Source organism: Lontra canadensis, unplaced genomic scaffold, assembly GCF_010015895.1.
Source record: "Lontra canadensis isolate GAN:19392208 unplaced genomic scaffold, GSC_riverotter_1.0 scaffold31, whole genome shotgun sequence".
NCBI classification, from domain to species: domain Eukaryota; kingdom Metazoa; phylum Chordata; class Mammalia; order Carnivora; family Mustelidae; genus Lontra; species Lontra canadensis.
The window spans coordinates 7436991-7451151 of record NW_022631025.1 but is presented as its reverse complement, the minus strand read 5'-3'; the positions used below and the strand labels follow the sequence as shown (position 1 = coordinate 7451151).

The 14161-nt window shown below is 47.2% G+C and overlaps 1 protein-coding gene across 7 annotated transcripts in view; it reads left to right on the top strand.

The window, feature by feature from the left end:
* The window catches only part of SMARCA2 (SWI/SNF related, matrix associated, actin dependent regulator of chromatin, subfamily a, member 2), a 178647-nt gene that overhangs the window by 78947 nt on the left and 85539 nt on the right, over positions 1–14161 (top strand). For all 7 annotated transcript variants that reach the window (XM_032866549.1, XM_032866542.1, XM_032866546.1 and 4 more), the window contains exons 20-24: positions 16–123; positions 736–822; positions 4091–4137; positions 6309–6475; positions 11913–12076. In XM_032866549.1, coding sequence (XP_032722440.1) covers positions 16–123; positions 736–822; positions 4091–4137; positions 6309–6475; positions 11913–12076 — 573 coding nt within the window. The remainder of the gene's footprint in view (positions 1–15; positions 124–735; positions 823–4090; positions 4138–6308; positions 6476–11912; positions 12077–14161) is intronic.

The window sequence follows — 14161 nt, the reverse complement described above, 5'->3', positions numbered from 1 at the left end:
TTTTCTCTCCCCCAGGTTGAATACGTGATCAAGTGTGACATGTCTGCGCTGCAGAAAATTCTCTATCGCCACATGCAAGCCAAAGGGATCCTCCTCACGGATGGTTCAGAGAAAGATAAGAAGGTACATTTCAGAAGATGACGCAACGCAGTGTGGGGTGTGTCTGTCTTCTCTGGGCCGTGACGTCAGATCCTCCCAGGAAGCGTCCCTGCTCATGCTGATCTACTAAACCGTATTTCTGGGCCTTTTCCATAGCTGCCGTAGCTGCCAAAGGAAATCTGATAACCTCCAAATTGCAAACTGCATCGGGGCAGGAAGAATGGAGTATATCCGTATCACCAAAATAGCTTTTATCTCTGCTCGTGTCAATTCTACAGGGAATATATTCCACTTAAATGTCAGCAGGGGGCACCTTAGAAGGTTTTAAAATCCTGTGTCCCTCCCTGGGCATCTGTTCCAGGCTTCTGTCTTCCCAGAATCCCGGGGAACAGTCAGTCATGTCACCAAGCCATCAACTCGATATGACTCCCTCCTGTAGGATAAGTTAGTCACGAGAAAGATGTTGTATCTGTCACTGAGAAACTTTTATAGAACAGGATCTCCAGACCCCCACAGGTGTAGGTTACGGAGAAGACCTCTGGCCCTTTCGTAAACGCCTCCTTTTTAAGAAATGGGGGGTATCTGGTCAATTAACGATTTGTTTGTTCTGTGTTTGCTCTCCCCACTCGTCCTCAGGGGAAGGGAGGTGCTAAGACGCTCATGAACACCATCATGCAGTTGAGAAAAATCTGCAACCACCCCTATATGTTCCAGCACATTGAGGTAAGTCCGCATTCTCCGCTGTGATTCTGATCCCACCTGCCCTGTTCCTAGTCACACCACTTTTTTAAAAAGGAGAAAAGAAGGAGGGTCGAGATGGGTGTGGACGCTGGAAGGTTGTGTTCTGATAGCTTAACGAAGAGAATCAACACACGTGAGCGTTCTGGTTCCCATCCTCCCTGGCACCAACCGCTGTGGCATCTGGAATTTTAGAACTAACGGTTCGAAGCATTGAGAAGACACTGCAAGCTTGGGCTCGTCCCGTGGGCTGGGGACATGCTGTGAACGGCCTCGTTACGGTAGGAGCTGTGAAATGGAAGGAAGGAGGCTATGAAAAATACTAAGATGATGTGTTTGTACCCACTGGAGAGGAAGATGCCCTCGAAGTATTTTCTTTGTAACAGACGCTGCCTTTGGTTCAGCTCCGTAGATCTGCCTTTCTCCTTTCTGGCTTCCATCCCGACATCCTGGCTTTTATCCTGACACTCGGGTTCTCACAAAGCTATTTTTAGGGGCATTTTCTGGCCTGTTCACGGCGTTGTAATAACTTTCCTAAATGGACAGAACCTTCAGCCCCGTGGGAGCCGTACACCCGAGCAGGAGGGAAGAGGAGCCACACCGGAGGCCCCACTGTCCCGTGTGGCGGCCAAGGCACAGGGTTGTGGTGGGGCCTCCTGGCCACGGCGTGCGAGCGAGCCCTCCGGCACCTGCCCCGGTTCAATAAAAGGGACATAAAAGAAGGTTCTGGGAAATCAGAATTTTAATAATTACAGTACAAAAATCAAGTTGAAACACACCTGCCTTTGAAATATTCTTGACTTCGACAGTTTTTTTCCCCTCCCTTATTTTGGGCCATCACACTTGTCAGATGAGTATTTTATGGCACACCCCCTCCCTGCTCTGGGGACCCGTCCCAGCCTGAGCTGGCTGTTGCCTCCTCATCCAGAGGGCAGGGTGTCCATAGGTGGACAAGCTCTAGACCCAAGTCCGTTGACAACAGCAGCAGTACCAACGACGAAAATAAAATCCCACGGGAAAGTCACGGCTGTTGAAACACTCAAGTGAAGAGAATCCCACGTACAACAAGGAGGCTGTGTCCCTGGGCCACTTTGTAACCATGACCTGGTGAATATCTCTTTGCGTCTCCAAACTTCCATGCACTTGTCCTATCATCACATGCTAATAGCTTGTGGGACCGGCAGAGGCAAAACTTTAACAAAAATATATAAATAACAGAGGAAGCATCTTAAGAATTTATAACCTCTATTAAACAGGTAGAAGGTATCGATGAATTAGTAGCAGCTCTATATTGGTCTGTGGCTGGTGGGAGCCAAAAAAAAAAAAAAAATGTCAAATGATGAAAATGACCAGTGTCATGGCAGGTGAACCCGTCACCCACCGTCCCATCCCCTTCTTTCCCGAAAACAATTTTGAGATACTTATTCTGATTCATAGAAGGGTTTGAGGACTTTAAAGTTATGAAAATTAAGTGTCAGTCTTACTTCATTTTGGTTGTCAAGCAAAAATTAGCCTTTGAAACGTGCTAGACCGTGTCAGAAGGGGGATGAAGCCTTCCATCCTCGGGCTTCTGTCTGGAGAACCCGGGGAGCCGAGCCTAAGTAACCTGCCCTCCATTCCTTGCATATTTCCATTCTGAATAGCCGTCAGTAGAGAGATGGACTGATTTGCAATTTGTTTTGAACATAAAAACTTTCGGAAGCATATTCCTAGCAATGAGACCCAGAGTCTTTGGCACACATGGCCCAGCTCTGGCTCAGGGCTGGTGTGTGCATTTTGCCTCTCTGTCTTTGTATGCTTTGCACATCACCTCTGTTCGTAGGAAATCGGCCCAGAAGCCCCCTTTCCCTGCTGGGCTCACTGTTTCCCTGGGGACCTTCAAACCAGGGAAATGAAGACATTTTTTTAAAAGGGTGCCGATTCCTGGGACGCCTTGGGGGCTCAGTCAGTTAATCGTCTGCCTTCTACCCAAGTCATGATCTCGGGGTCCTGGGATCGAGCCCCACGTCTGGCTCCCTGCTCGGTGGGGAGCCTGCTTCTCTCTCTGCCCCTGCTTGTGGCTCCCCCTGCTTGTGTTCTCTTTCCCTCTCTTTCTCTGTCAAATAAATAAGTAAAATCTTTAAAAAAAACAAACAACAACAAAAAAATGATGCTTATCACCGTGCACGGACACGTACCACTCTCGGGTTTTTATAGTCCTGCTTAGGCAATAAGGATGGATCCCAAAAATGTAGCAAGGCGTGGCTACAGGTGAAGAGGGAGGGCATGGCTCTTGGAGTCAGAGTGGGGTTTCTGGCCATTGTCCGTCGGTGTTGACTTTCAGAGCCCACCGTAAATGATGGGCAGTGAGCAGACGTGAGAGGAAAGCTCAAAGGGAAAGAGAGCTAGCTGATCCCTTGGGAGGAGAAGCTTTGCTGATGAGGGAAGGAAAGGAAGCAGAGGAGGGAGATGGCGGGCGGCTAGTGTGAAGGCGTGACATGCTTCCCTTCCCCACAGATGGTCGCCCGTTCCCTCCAGTCAGCCTGGAAACATCCCTCGGAGAACAGTCCTTTATTTCTTCTACAGGATCAGTGAGGAAGCAATTACATGATTCAGGAGTTTAAGTTCAATTTGAAGTTCTGAAATTCTCATTTTAAATTTCAAGTCCTGTGTTTCAAAGACGGGAGCCCGGACACCTGAGGGAGCGACCGGTGTCCACTGAGGGCCATATGTATAACAGAGAAAAGCATAGTACGGAGGGATGTCAGGATTTCTCGAAACTCAGAGTTAGAATATAGTATACAGTCACTGTGACTTGTCCTGTTAAATATTTTTGCAATGTATTTCCGTGTACGTCTGAATCCTTATTTGCTTCTGTTAGACCCTCTCTCTAGTCTAGACTCTAAACTCCTAGGGGACAGATAGTTCAATTCTTTCTGGATTACCCCCCCTTTACCTGCCTGGCTCAGCCCTGGGTCAGTAGATGCTTAATCACTGTTTGATGTGTGAACTGACCGTGACATCTCTATGAGATTCTGGAGACTTAAGGGACCTCTAGGACATGTTTATGTCTGCATTCAAAGTCTGCCTTCAAAGACCTTGAGTTTCTGGTTCATTGTCTAAGGAGTATTTTCATACTTACTTATTATTTTATTTATTCTCTAGAAATAAATGGGATGACCTCACCAAAAGAATAATTATTAAATTAATAATTTTACATATCTGGGTGGGTTTTTTTTTTAATCATTTTTTTTTTCTCCTCTCTCTTTTAAAGGAATCCTTTGCTGAACACCTGGGCTATTCCAATGGGGTCATCAATGGGTAAATGTTAAAATTTATCTTTCTTCCAAAAAACTGTTTGTTGGTCATACCAAAACTTTTCACACCCCATTGTCTCCTATCACACACTGCCAGCCTTCTGCGCCCACCGCTCACCTCAGCATCGGAGTTGTTAACCGAAGTGGTATTAGCCCTCTCTTACTTCACTGGCATTAATTTCTGCATGCTTTGATCAAGTCACTATTCAAAGAACATGGATCTCATTTAATAGAATTAATAATAACCTCGTGTCCTAAAAATGCGGTGGAAACTTCAAAGAGTTTTACTCACAACCAGTAATGTAGCTTGGGCCAAAAGTCCTTGGATCGTATTGAATTTCAAGTTGATACTTAACATGGGCGTGGTTGAGGGGAAAGGTCTTACCCACCCTACCTATGTGTGATTTTGTGTTCATCAAAGTATGGTCCGTATAGGAAATGGGTTTTTTTGTGAGCAGTGGCCATCCTTACAACAACAATGGAAAAGATGTTTGCATTCACAGACAGGCTCTGTTTTGTACCCGGGACATTGATTATTAGGATGTGGGGGCCACACTTGGATTCCAAGGGCAGACAGTGTCACTGGGCTAAGAACTAGGACTTGGGACCCATCTAGAACCAGAGCCACGAGGCTATCCTGCTCCTGCTTGCTTCCCTCTCTTCTGGGTCCCATGGTCACGCCTGGTGCTGTGAGATTGGCCAGGGTTGCATAGTAGCACTACAGCCCCGGAGCAGGGGACAGAGGTAGGGAAAACATGCACGTGAGAATGTGTCCGTTAGAGACGGCGCATGCTACCAGCAGTTGCTACGGACCCGTTGTGGTGTTTGTCAAGTGAGTGCGCTGATGAGTTTTCCCGTCCATAGCCACCCGACAATTAAGTTTTAATAATTTATCACATCCCTGTTGACAAAGGAGAGGAGTTTATTATGAAGGAGAAAAGGCCCTGCTTTAGCTCCTTGACACTCTGACAGCAGGTACCACCCCCACCATCCCCTTTGTGATTTGAATTTCTGCATAACCCAGACCTCATGTCCCCTCCCCAGTCCATTTGTACAGTGTACATGGTGACATGGAGGTGGCAGATAGCACCACTGCCCTGTTTCAGACCTTTCGGTGGCTTTCTGTTGCACTTAAAGCTAACACACTCAGTGTGGCTTAAAGAGTTCTCTGGCATCTGTCTCCCCCCATCCCACACACCCACTGCCTCTCTGCCCCCATCTCCAGAATTCCCCTGTTGCTTATGTTCAGTTCCTCAGACTCCCCAGCCTCTTTTACGCTACAGGGCCTTTGCACATACTCTCCCCACTTCCTGGAATCTCCTCCTCTTCCAGGCCCCCATTCTTTAGCCAGCTGTCTTGTTCATTGTTTGAGGTTTTTGCTCCATTGTTCTCTCTTCATCAAGGTCACCTGCATCAAGGGCTGGGAAATTTTTTTCCCTGAAGGGCCAGATCTCAAATATTTTTGCCTTTGTGGGTCAAAAGGTCTGTGCCCCAGCTTTGCCATTGTGTGGCATGAAAGCCACCACATAGACAAAACAGAAATGAGTGAGCCTGGCTACGCGCCAGTCAAACTCTATTTACGAAAACAGGCAGCGGGCCAGGCCCCAAATTTGCCAAACCCTGCTCTGACTTAAAGATGTCCTGTGTTGCTATGTGTCGTCTCATGGCAACTTGTTATTTTTCTCTTTAGTGCTCATCACAATTTGCAATTAGCCGTTTGGAAGGCAGGGGTTCTGTTTTCTCATCCCTATACACGTGCCTGGAATTGTGCCCAGCAGGTTGTAGTAGATGCTCAAGAAATATTTGGACCCATCTTAAGTGCCCTAAATTAGTAACTTTATGAGCTTACCAAGTAGCAGTTTAAGGAAATTTAATAGATTCACGACTATGTGTGTGCCTAAGAGAGAAAGAGAGAGAGAATGAAGAGAGGGGGAGAGAGAGACAGAGAGTGAAAGTATTAGGAACATGAAAGGATTTCCTTCTCTTTGCAGAATCTGTCCCCATACGTAGCATCTGGAATGTACTCTTTGTGGGTTTTGTACAGAAGTGTTTCCTTCTTCCACGCCCTGCCCCCATCGCTCCGGGGTGGATACCCACACATTCATTCAGGCTATCCTGGATCCTTGGAAAAGACAGCAGTAACACCGTCTTCTGGTTTTGCCTTTTTGGGTTCAGGGCCGAGCTGTATCGGGCCTCAGGAAAGTTTGAGCTGCTTGATCGTATTCTGCCAAAACTGAGAGCAACTAATCACCGCGTGCTGCTTTTCTGCCAGATGACGTCCCTCATGACCATCATGGAGGATTACTTTGCTTTTCGGAACTTCCTGTACCTTCGCCTTGATGGTGAGTCCCAAAGGGATCAGGCTTGGAAGCCAAGCCATGGGGCGTGGCGGGGGGCGGGGGGGCACGTAGGTCCAGCCCCAGCAGGCAGGAGGAGGGAAGTTGTTGGAGAGTTAAACTAGCAGGGTGAGGGGCAGCTTTGCCAGATAGCGTTTTTTATATCCTCCAGCTTAAAATAAGCCGAAATCACTGGTACAGCTGTTTGCCTCCCCCTCCCCCCAACCCCGGACAAGCCAGCGCAAGTGGACTTGGAGGCACTGATAAGTGCCACGATTAAACTCAATGAAACTAAGTTAAAATTTAAAAGCCCTCTCTGCTTTTGGGATGGTGGGTTAGCTACGCACCCTCCCGAATGTTCTGATGAGCCCTGAGCTTTTTTTGTCGAGGCTTATTTTAAAGGGATGAAGGCTGTGTCTCCTCTCTTGGTAACACTGTAATTATTCATTTAGAATGATATGAATTATCGCTAAAGCTTCTTTCTTCTCCTAAGTAGAACATATCTCCATGCTGCATTAAGAGATGGGGCCCCATTGTGTCCTGGATTTTATACAACTATGTGAAGTAGTTGCTTGATTTGCCTGGTATTTCACTTTTTGGAAAATCAGTAAGAAAATATGAATGGGGGCGCTCAGTTGGTTCAGCATCTGCCTTCGGCTCAGGTCATGATCTCGAAGTCCCAGGATCGAGCCCCACATCGGGCTCCCTGCTCAGCGGGGAGCCGGCTTCTCCCTCTCCCTCTGCTGCTCCCCTGCTCTCCCTCTCTCTCTCAAGTGAGTAAGATTGTAAAAAAAAAAAAAATTATGAGTGGAAGGAAACGTGTATTTAGAGATACTTATTTCCAAAAGTACTATATGATTTGGATACCAGCCCTAATATTTTTGAGGCTGAAAGATACCAAATTCCCCATGTTGTGGCAAGGGGATAACACTTTCAAAGAGCAATGCGTGGGAATAAGAGCAGATTTACAGCCAGGAACCTATGGAGTCCCTTGCACACAGAATAGTAACGGTGTTACTACTGTCTGTTTTTGTCTGATGCAGTCTTCAAGTTATGGCTACGTGGGAAATTAGAAGTTTACGTTCCTTTAAAAGGTTTTGTTTTGGGCGCCCGGGTGGCTTAGTCGGTGAAGCCTCCGACTTCTGATCTAAGCTCGGGTCTTGATCTCAGGGCCGTGAGTTTGAGCCCCTTGTTTGGCTTTGCACTAGGAGTGGAGCCTCCTTTGAAAAAAAAAAAAAAAGAAAAGAAAACTAAAAACAAAACCAAAAATAAATAAATAAAAGGTTTTGTTTTACGTTCAGTCCAACATTCTGTCCCGCTGGTTGCCACTAATTAGATAGAACTGGACACACACCAACCTCAGACTTGCCCTTCTCTTTTATTTTTATTTTTAATATTTATATTTATATATTTAACTATATGATATTATTTATTTTGTGTATTTATATATATTATATAAAAATATATTACTTAATTATATATTATATTTATATGTATTTATATTTATGTATTTTTTATATTTTTTTTTAATATTTTATCTTTTAAATGAATTCTCTTTATGGCATGGGGTTATGGCTACCTCCTAGGGTATTATTAAATTTTGAACTAATTATGCCTCAGACGGACTTGATTTTGAAAAACCTTTTTACCTCTCCCCTCCGAAGTCACTGCAGAGAGACTCATGGCTGAGTCAATGTTCCTTCTTGATTTCGTGACACAGTTCTGCCATCCGCAGTCTGTCTCTTTTGGCAAATCTCCCACACTGCGTCTTGTCCTTTGTCCTTTGACCTGATTCTCCCATCCTTTCTCCGGGAGGGGCAAGGTCAGCACCCCTCCGAAGGGCAAGCCCGCCTTCCCAGCTGCCCAGGTGAGGGGCATGCTGGCGTCCCGCTTAGCTGCTGTTTCACTGTGTGGCTTTTCATGGAGCCTCTCCCCTCTTGGAGAATTGCAGCCTTGGAGTATTCAAGTCTGGGAAGCTGGCAAGTGCTTTCCTTGAAACAAATCTCTGTCTTGTTTTCCTGCCAGCTTGAGAGAGTGTCCTTCACAGGTTGCTGTTGCTGGCGGACCCGTCTCCATTATTTACTAATAATAATTGTCATAAAAGATAACGTTGATGGGATGCCTGCTGCATGTGGGCCACCGAGCAGAGCGCTTCATGTGCGTTACTGATTTAATGTTCTCAGCAAACAAGCTACTTTTGCCCCCTTTTACCAAGGTATGAATAGGATCCCCATTTCACAGATGGGAAAACAAAGGCTTAGAGACACGCGTAAGTTAGAGACGCGCAAACTTAACGCATGACGCAAGTGGCGAAGCCAGGTTCTAACCTCGATCTCAGATGCCAGCTTCGTTCAGAATCCGTTTCAGCAGACCAGGGAGCTACCTCCCCTCTCCAGGCATGCAGGCTGCTGTCCTGGTGGCAGCATTTCAAGAATGATTTCGAGCTTACTCAGAATTTTTTAAAAAATGATGAATTGAAACGAGGTACGAGCTGAATGGAACCGCTGTGTTCCTGTCATCAGGGCCCTCACCATGAGGCTGGAGGAGACAACAGGTAGACAAGCTTCGTGACAAAATGTTACCTGTGGAGTTGAGAACACAGTACAGGCTCTGCCACAAGAAACAGCAGCCCTTTGTGGAGGCGCCGGAGAGAATCGATGGGCAAACGATCAGTCTCCACACTCACAGGTGCCCCAGCCTCCAACCACCTGCCTCTTCCCCCGTTTGCTAAAATGACTTCAGATTTCCGTTGCTGAATTTGAGGTCTCAGATTTTTTACCTCGGGGCGGGGCGGGGGGGGAGGGCGGAAATCACTCAATGACAGCTAAACGGATTTTTCCCCCTGCAAAGATTATGGTTGCGTGAACAGATTTGGCCACACCGTCCCGTTATAGTCTTTGTTTTCCCTGGAAAAGATTTTTGAGTGAGACCAAGTGGTGCAGCTACATCCCAGAAGACAAAATTTCCCCAAAGCAGCTGAAACTAAGTTAAAATTAGTAATCATGAAAGCCTGGCAGTGTGTTCCTTCTGGCACATTCTGCAACTTTCAGCACAATCGCACTTGCTATTAGTTGTGTTCTTGGTTACATTCTACCTCAGAAGTCTAACAGAGCGTGGGAGTGACGCTCCTACTGAGCGTGTGAGGTCATGTGCCACGTGCAAGGAGCATTTATTTGCTCTGGGGGTAAACCGACAGCACTTTGAGTGGCCCTGAGGCGCTCTCCCCAAGGTTGCTGATGATGAGCAAAGATCTTGACTTGGGGAACCTGTGACCGTTGGGAATGGTAACCCAGCAAATTCTGAACCTCGTCATTAGAAAGGTCTTCGTTTTTTGCATGAAGAGTAATTTAATCATAGATTTTTCATCACGTTCCCAGCTACTTAGCATGAATCCATACCAGACACACGGTTGGTCTCTGCTTGAGTTATCTGGCGGAGGAGGACCCAAAAACTCCTTTGACCAAGTCCTTTTGGTGTTTCTTTTGTTTTCCAGTGCTTTATTTTGACTTTAGGGTTATTTTCATCCCCAGGAGGCATATCCCCGAGCCCCTTTAGTTTATAGCTTAATGCATGTGGCCGGTAGCCGATTGGTTTTCAGTGGATTTAAAACCAAACTTGTAACCTCACTGTACCCTGCTGTCCCGAAATGGACGTCCTTGTCTCTGGAAACTCCTTCCCTTCCCTTTGGAAACGTTTTTGCCGTTGCCGTTGTTTCTGTGACTTTCCCTCTGGCTTAAGGCGGAGGTAAATCATGTGAGCGGTGACTGCACGTGAGTCCTTTTGTTTTAATGATTGCACCTGGAAAGACAACAGCAGCAAGCCGGCTTCACGACACCACAGAGCTCGTCTGCCATTAGGATTGCGAACAAACAGGTCACTGTGGTCTCAGAAAGCCAACTCTGAAATGAAAAGAGGAAAAAAAAAAAAAAGAGCCCCACAGAGTGGAGACCTCACTCAGCACATTTAGTGCCCTCCCCCCCACCCCCCTGCCGCCAAAATAGTCTAAACTCTGCTGTTTCTCCCCGCAGGATTTGACCAGGTGGGTCAACTGGAAATCTCATTTAGAAAGCAAAATGAGCTCTCCAGAACGCTGCTTTGTTTAATGAGGAGAACCCCCAAAGCTCCTTGGTCCTAATCCCCATTTGCTATATATGGGGAATTGGGCTCGTTTTTTTTCTTTCCCCTCCTCCTCAGGAGGGTACTTACCATTTTTATTCACAGGAAGAAGAGCTCTCCCTCTCCCTCCCCCCACCACCCTTCGCCCTCCCGAGTTTGGGTATTTGACCCTCAGGGTAACATGATTTCCTAAACTGTCCTCACCTAAATGTTTTGATCCTCTGAAATAAGTCGCTCTTGTGTTTTTATCTTTAAAACAAGAACACCACGTAGAAATAATATTTGTATAGCAGATGTTTGGGAACTATCCTGGGACATGCATATCTGCTTCCCAACAGCCTAAAGCTTTTCTCAAAACTCTGCAGCAGTGCTCCCCCCAACCCCCCGCCACCCCAGAAGACATTACAACACAGGTGGCTGAGTGGTTAGTTTGGGAGGTGGGTATGGGGACATCAGGCCCTGCACCTGATCGCCCTACTCTGCCGTCTGGCGCTCTCCGCTTACCCTCCCACCCCGCCCCCCATTGTGGGGTCCTTTCAGGCCCCCTGGGTTATATGCCACCGCTGGGCTGGGTCGCAGGTCTGCACCCTGTGAACTCAGCAGAGCAGAATGTGCCGGTGCGAAGCAGCCTGAAGAGCTTCCATGTATGTGTACTGGTATGTGTACTGGTATGTGTACTGGTATGCATGGGTTATTGTGGCTTCAGGTTTTGCTAATCGGGATAAAAATACTCCTTTCAGGTTTTGTGTTTTTTCCCAGCCAGATCACGCTCAGGAGCAATCCAAACGGTAAAACGCAGTGGAAATCGGTTTCCCTTTTTTTCCCACTCTCTTGGCATCAACAAGTTCTCCCTCTAAATGCCTGTTGGTCAAATTGCCTTAAACCAGTACAATAATGTTCGTAGGGGTGTGTGTGTTGGTAGGTGGGCTTGTAAAAATCATTTGGTGTTTTAAACCACAGAAATCTAGAAAATGTTTTCGTTAAGTTTTAGGTTAATGTGAGAATGTTCTGGAATTTGTGGAGTTACAAAGATACCCAGTCCTCAGTATTTAAACCCAGCATTTTGAAACAATAGGTAATAGACAGTGTTCCTTCTTGATTTGAGAAAAGTCTCTCTCTCTCTCTCTCTCTCTTAATTGCAAAATGTCCGAAGTTCCTTTCAAAAAGTAAAAAAAAAAAACAAAAAACAAAAAACAAAAAACCTCCGGGGATTACCTCACTAATGCCAGCAGGCATCTGTTTCTCCAGGAGGCCGGCCAATCTCTCTAGCTCGGTGCCATTTTCGGGTGGGAGTTCACTGGCAAATTTACTTTTCTTCTACCCCCAGGCACCACCAAGTCTGAGGACCGCGCTGCGTTGCTGAAGAAATTCAACGAGCCCGGGTCCCAGTATTTCATCTTCCTGCTGAGCACCCGAGCAGGCGGCCTGGGCTTGAACCTGCAAGCAGCGGATACCGTGGTCATCTTTGACAGCGACTGGAATCCTCACCAGGTCTGTCTGTCTCTTTCGCGGGTGCCCCCGTGTCCCTTCTGGAACTACAGGGGCTGAAAGACTAGCGGTGTCATCGTTCGCATGTGTGGGGAAGAACGGATTTCTAAAGGAGCCATCGCTCCAGAGGGGAGACGGCCGTGCACATCAGGACGGCTGTTTGCTTGCCTCGCTCGGGGGGTAGGTAGTGAGACGTCGTCCACATGCCTTCGATGTGCCTTTGAAAAGCTCCAGTGTGGGGTCCAGAAACTACGTTTCTGCTCCATTTTCAGCCCATCTCCTGGGATGGATGTTTGGGTACAGGATAAATCACAACAGCTCTGAAGCAAAAGCAGCAACAACTCACATTTATTAGACCCAACTCTGTGCCGGCCTCTTTATGGGCATTGGTTCATTCCGTTTTCCCAATACCGTAAGGTTGTTGATGTCACTAAATGCACCTTTCCGGGTAAGGAAAGGAGTTTCCAGAAGCCATAAGTTGCTGAGGGTCAAACAATTAGTATATTTGTATACAATTAGTAGTTTTTCTTTTAATCTGAGTGTTTTGTTTAAAATCGCCATCAAAAACTGTCCCACGGAGCATCTACTACCGAGTTCTTTGAGCCAGGTCAATATACGTGTCCGTTTACTCCTTTTTAGAGGCTGCTTTGATGGTTGAAAACGCCCCAGAGAATGGGTCTCTTGTGGCTCTCCTGGGGTTGCCTCCGTGACCTGTGGAGGTAGTGCACCTGCTCATGAGGAATCGGGTAGAATGATGTTCATCGGGGTTTGATTCATTTTGGAGCACATGCGAATTCAAAACAGTAGACGGGAAAACCGCCGCTCTCCCGTAGGAATGGGAGGCGTACGTCAGTTTCACCGGGGCTGCGGCCTGCGCCTCGGTTTCCTCCACCTGCAAACACGCCGAGCGGTCGTCTCACTGGGTCACAGTGCAGACTAGGACGAAAAGGCTCATGGGATCATTTGGAGCAGGGAATGGTCATGGGATGCACAGAATCGTGAGAGAGCTTTTTAAAAATGCACGCACGCCTGCTTCCCATTCCCTGCCACCCCACGCCCCATTTTGCAGGCGCTTCCCAGACTTGTGGAGACATTGAAAAAGCTCCCCAGAGATTCTGCGTCATTTCTCTCCTAGCTGAGGGCCACTGATTTCAGAGCCGTGATTCTGAGCCTCGGGGAGGCCACGGTCACTGAACCCCTGCAGTGCCCCCCGGCCGTTCTACGTGAGCGCAGCAAAGAACGTTTCTCTGCAAACGTCCGGACCTTGGAAAGGGTTCGGGAGCCACCAGCGCAGAGTATATTAGTTCCAAGTCTTTGGGGAATATTTTTATGTTTTTTATACATTGTTATAGCCCACATTGCGTTCCCTAGGCACAGGTAGAATTCTTATTCCCGTGGCAGACCTGCAGTTTTCCTGTCCCCTGTTGGGAACTCAGCGTCCATCCCACATTTCGAGAGTGGCTGCAGGCCCACGGGCACTGAGGCTCGGCTGGGCATCTAGGGGAGGAGTATGTTATTCTTCTCCTCCCCAGGGAGTTCAGGGTGGTTTATAGCACCCTACATCTGCTGCCTAAATCTTTCCTGAAGGGAAAAAAAAAAATACTAGCTTGTCTCTAGGTGATTGGAGGGTTCGCTGGATTTTGTCTTTGGAGGTAAATACATCTGTGGCTTCTCGGCTGACCACCTGCGTTGGCAGATTGGATTCCAAGTGCCAGGGCATTCACTGCCTCTAGACATGCTGATCTACCAGGGAAAGGATGCTGGGCCGTCCGTGCCTGTCTCTGTTTCTCTCCCTCCACCCCTCTCTTTTGACTTAGAGACGCACAGGCTTACATTCTGTAAACTGCTTCAGCCTAGAAACACTAATTTTTGCTGCTTTCCAAATAGATAAATGGCTTTATAGACACAACACACCACTGCCAGCCCCACAAAACAAAACCCAACAGAACCCCTCATTGCGGCCAGCTGGCAGGGACTCACGAACTTAAGACCCCCTTTGTAGATGTCCCAGGCCCTCTGCTTCCTTGCCTGTCATAGTCTTCTGTCACCTGGATCTCAATATTTTTGTGATTTATCAGCATCTTCTAT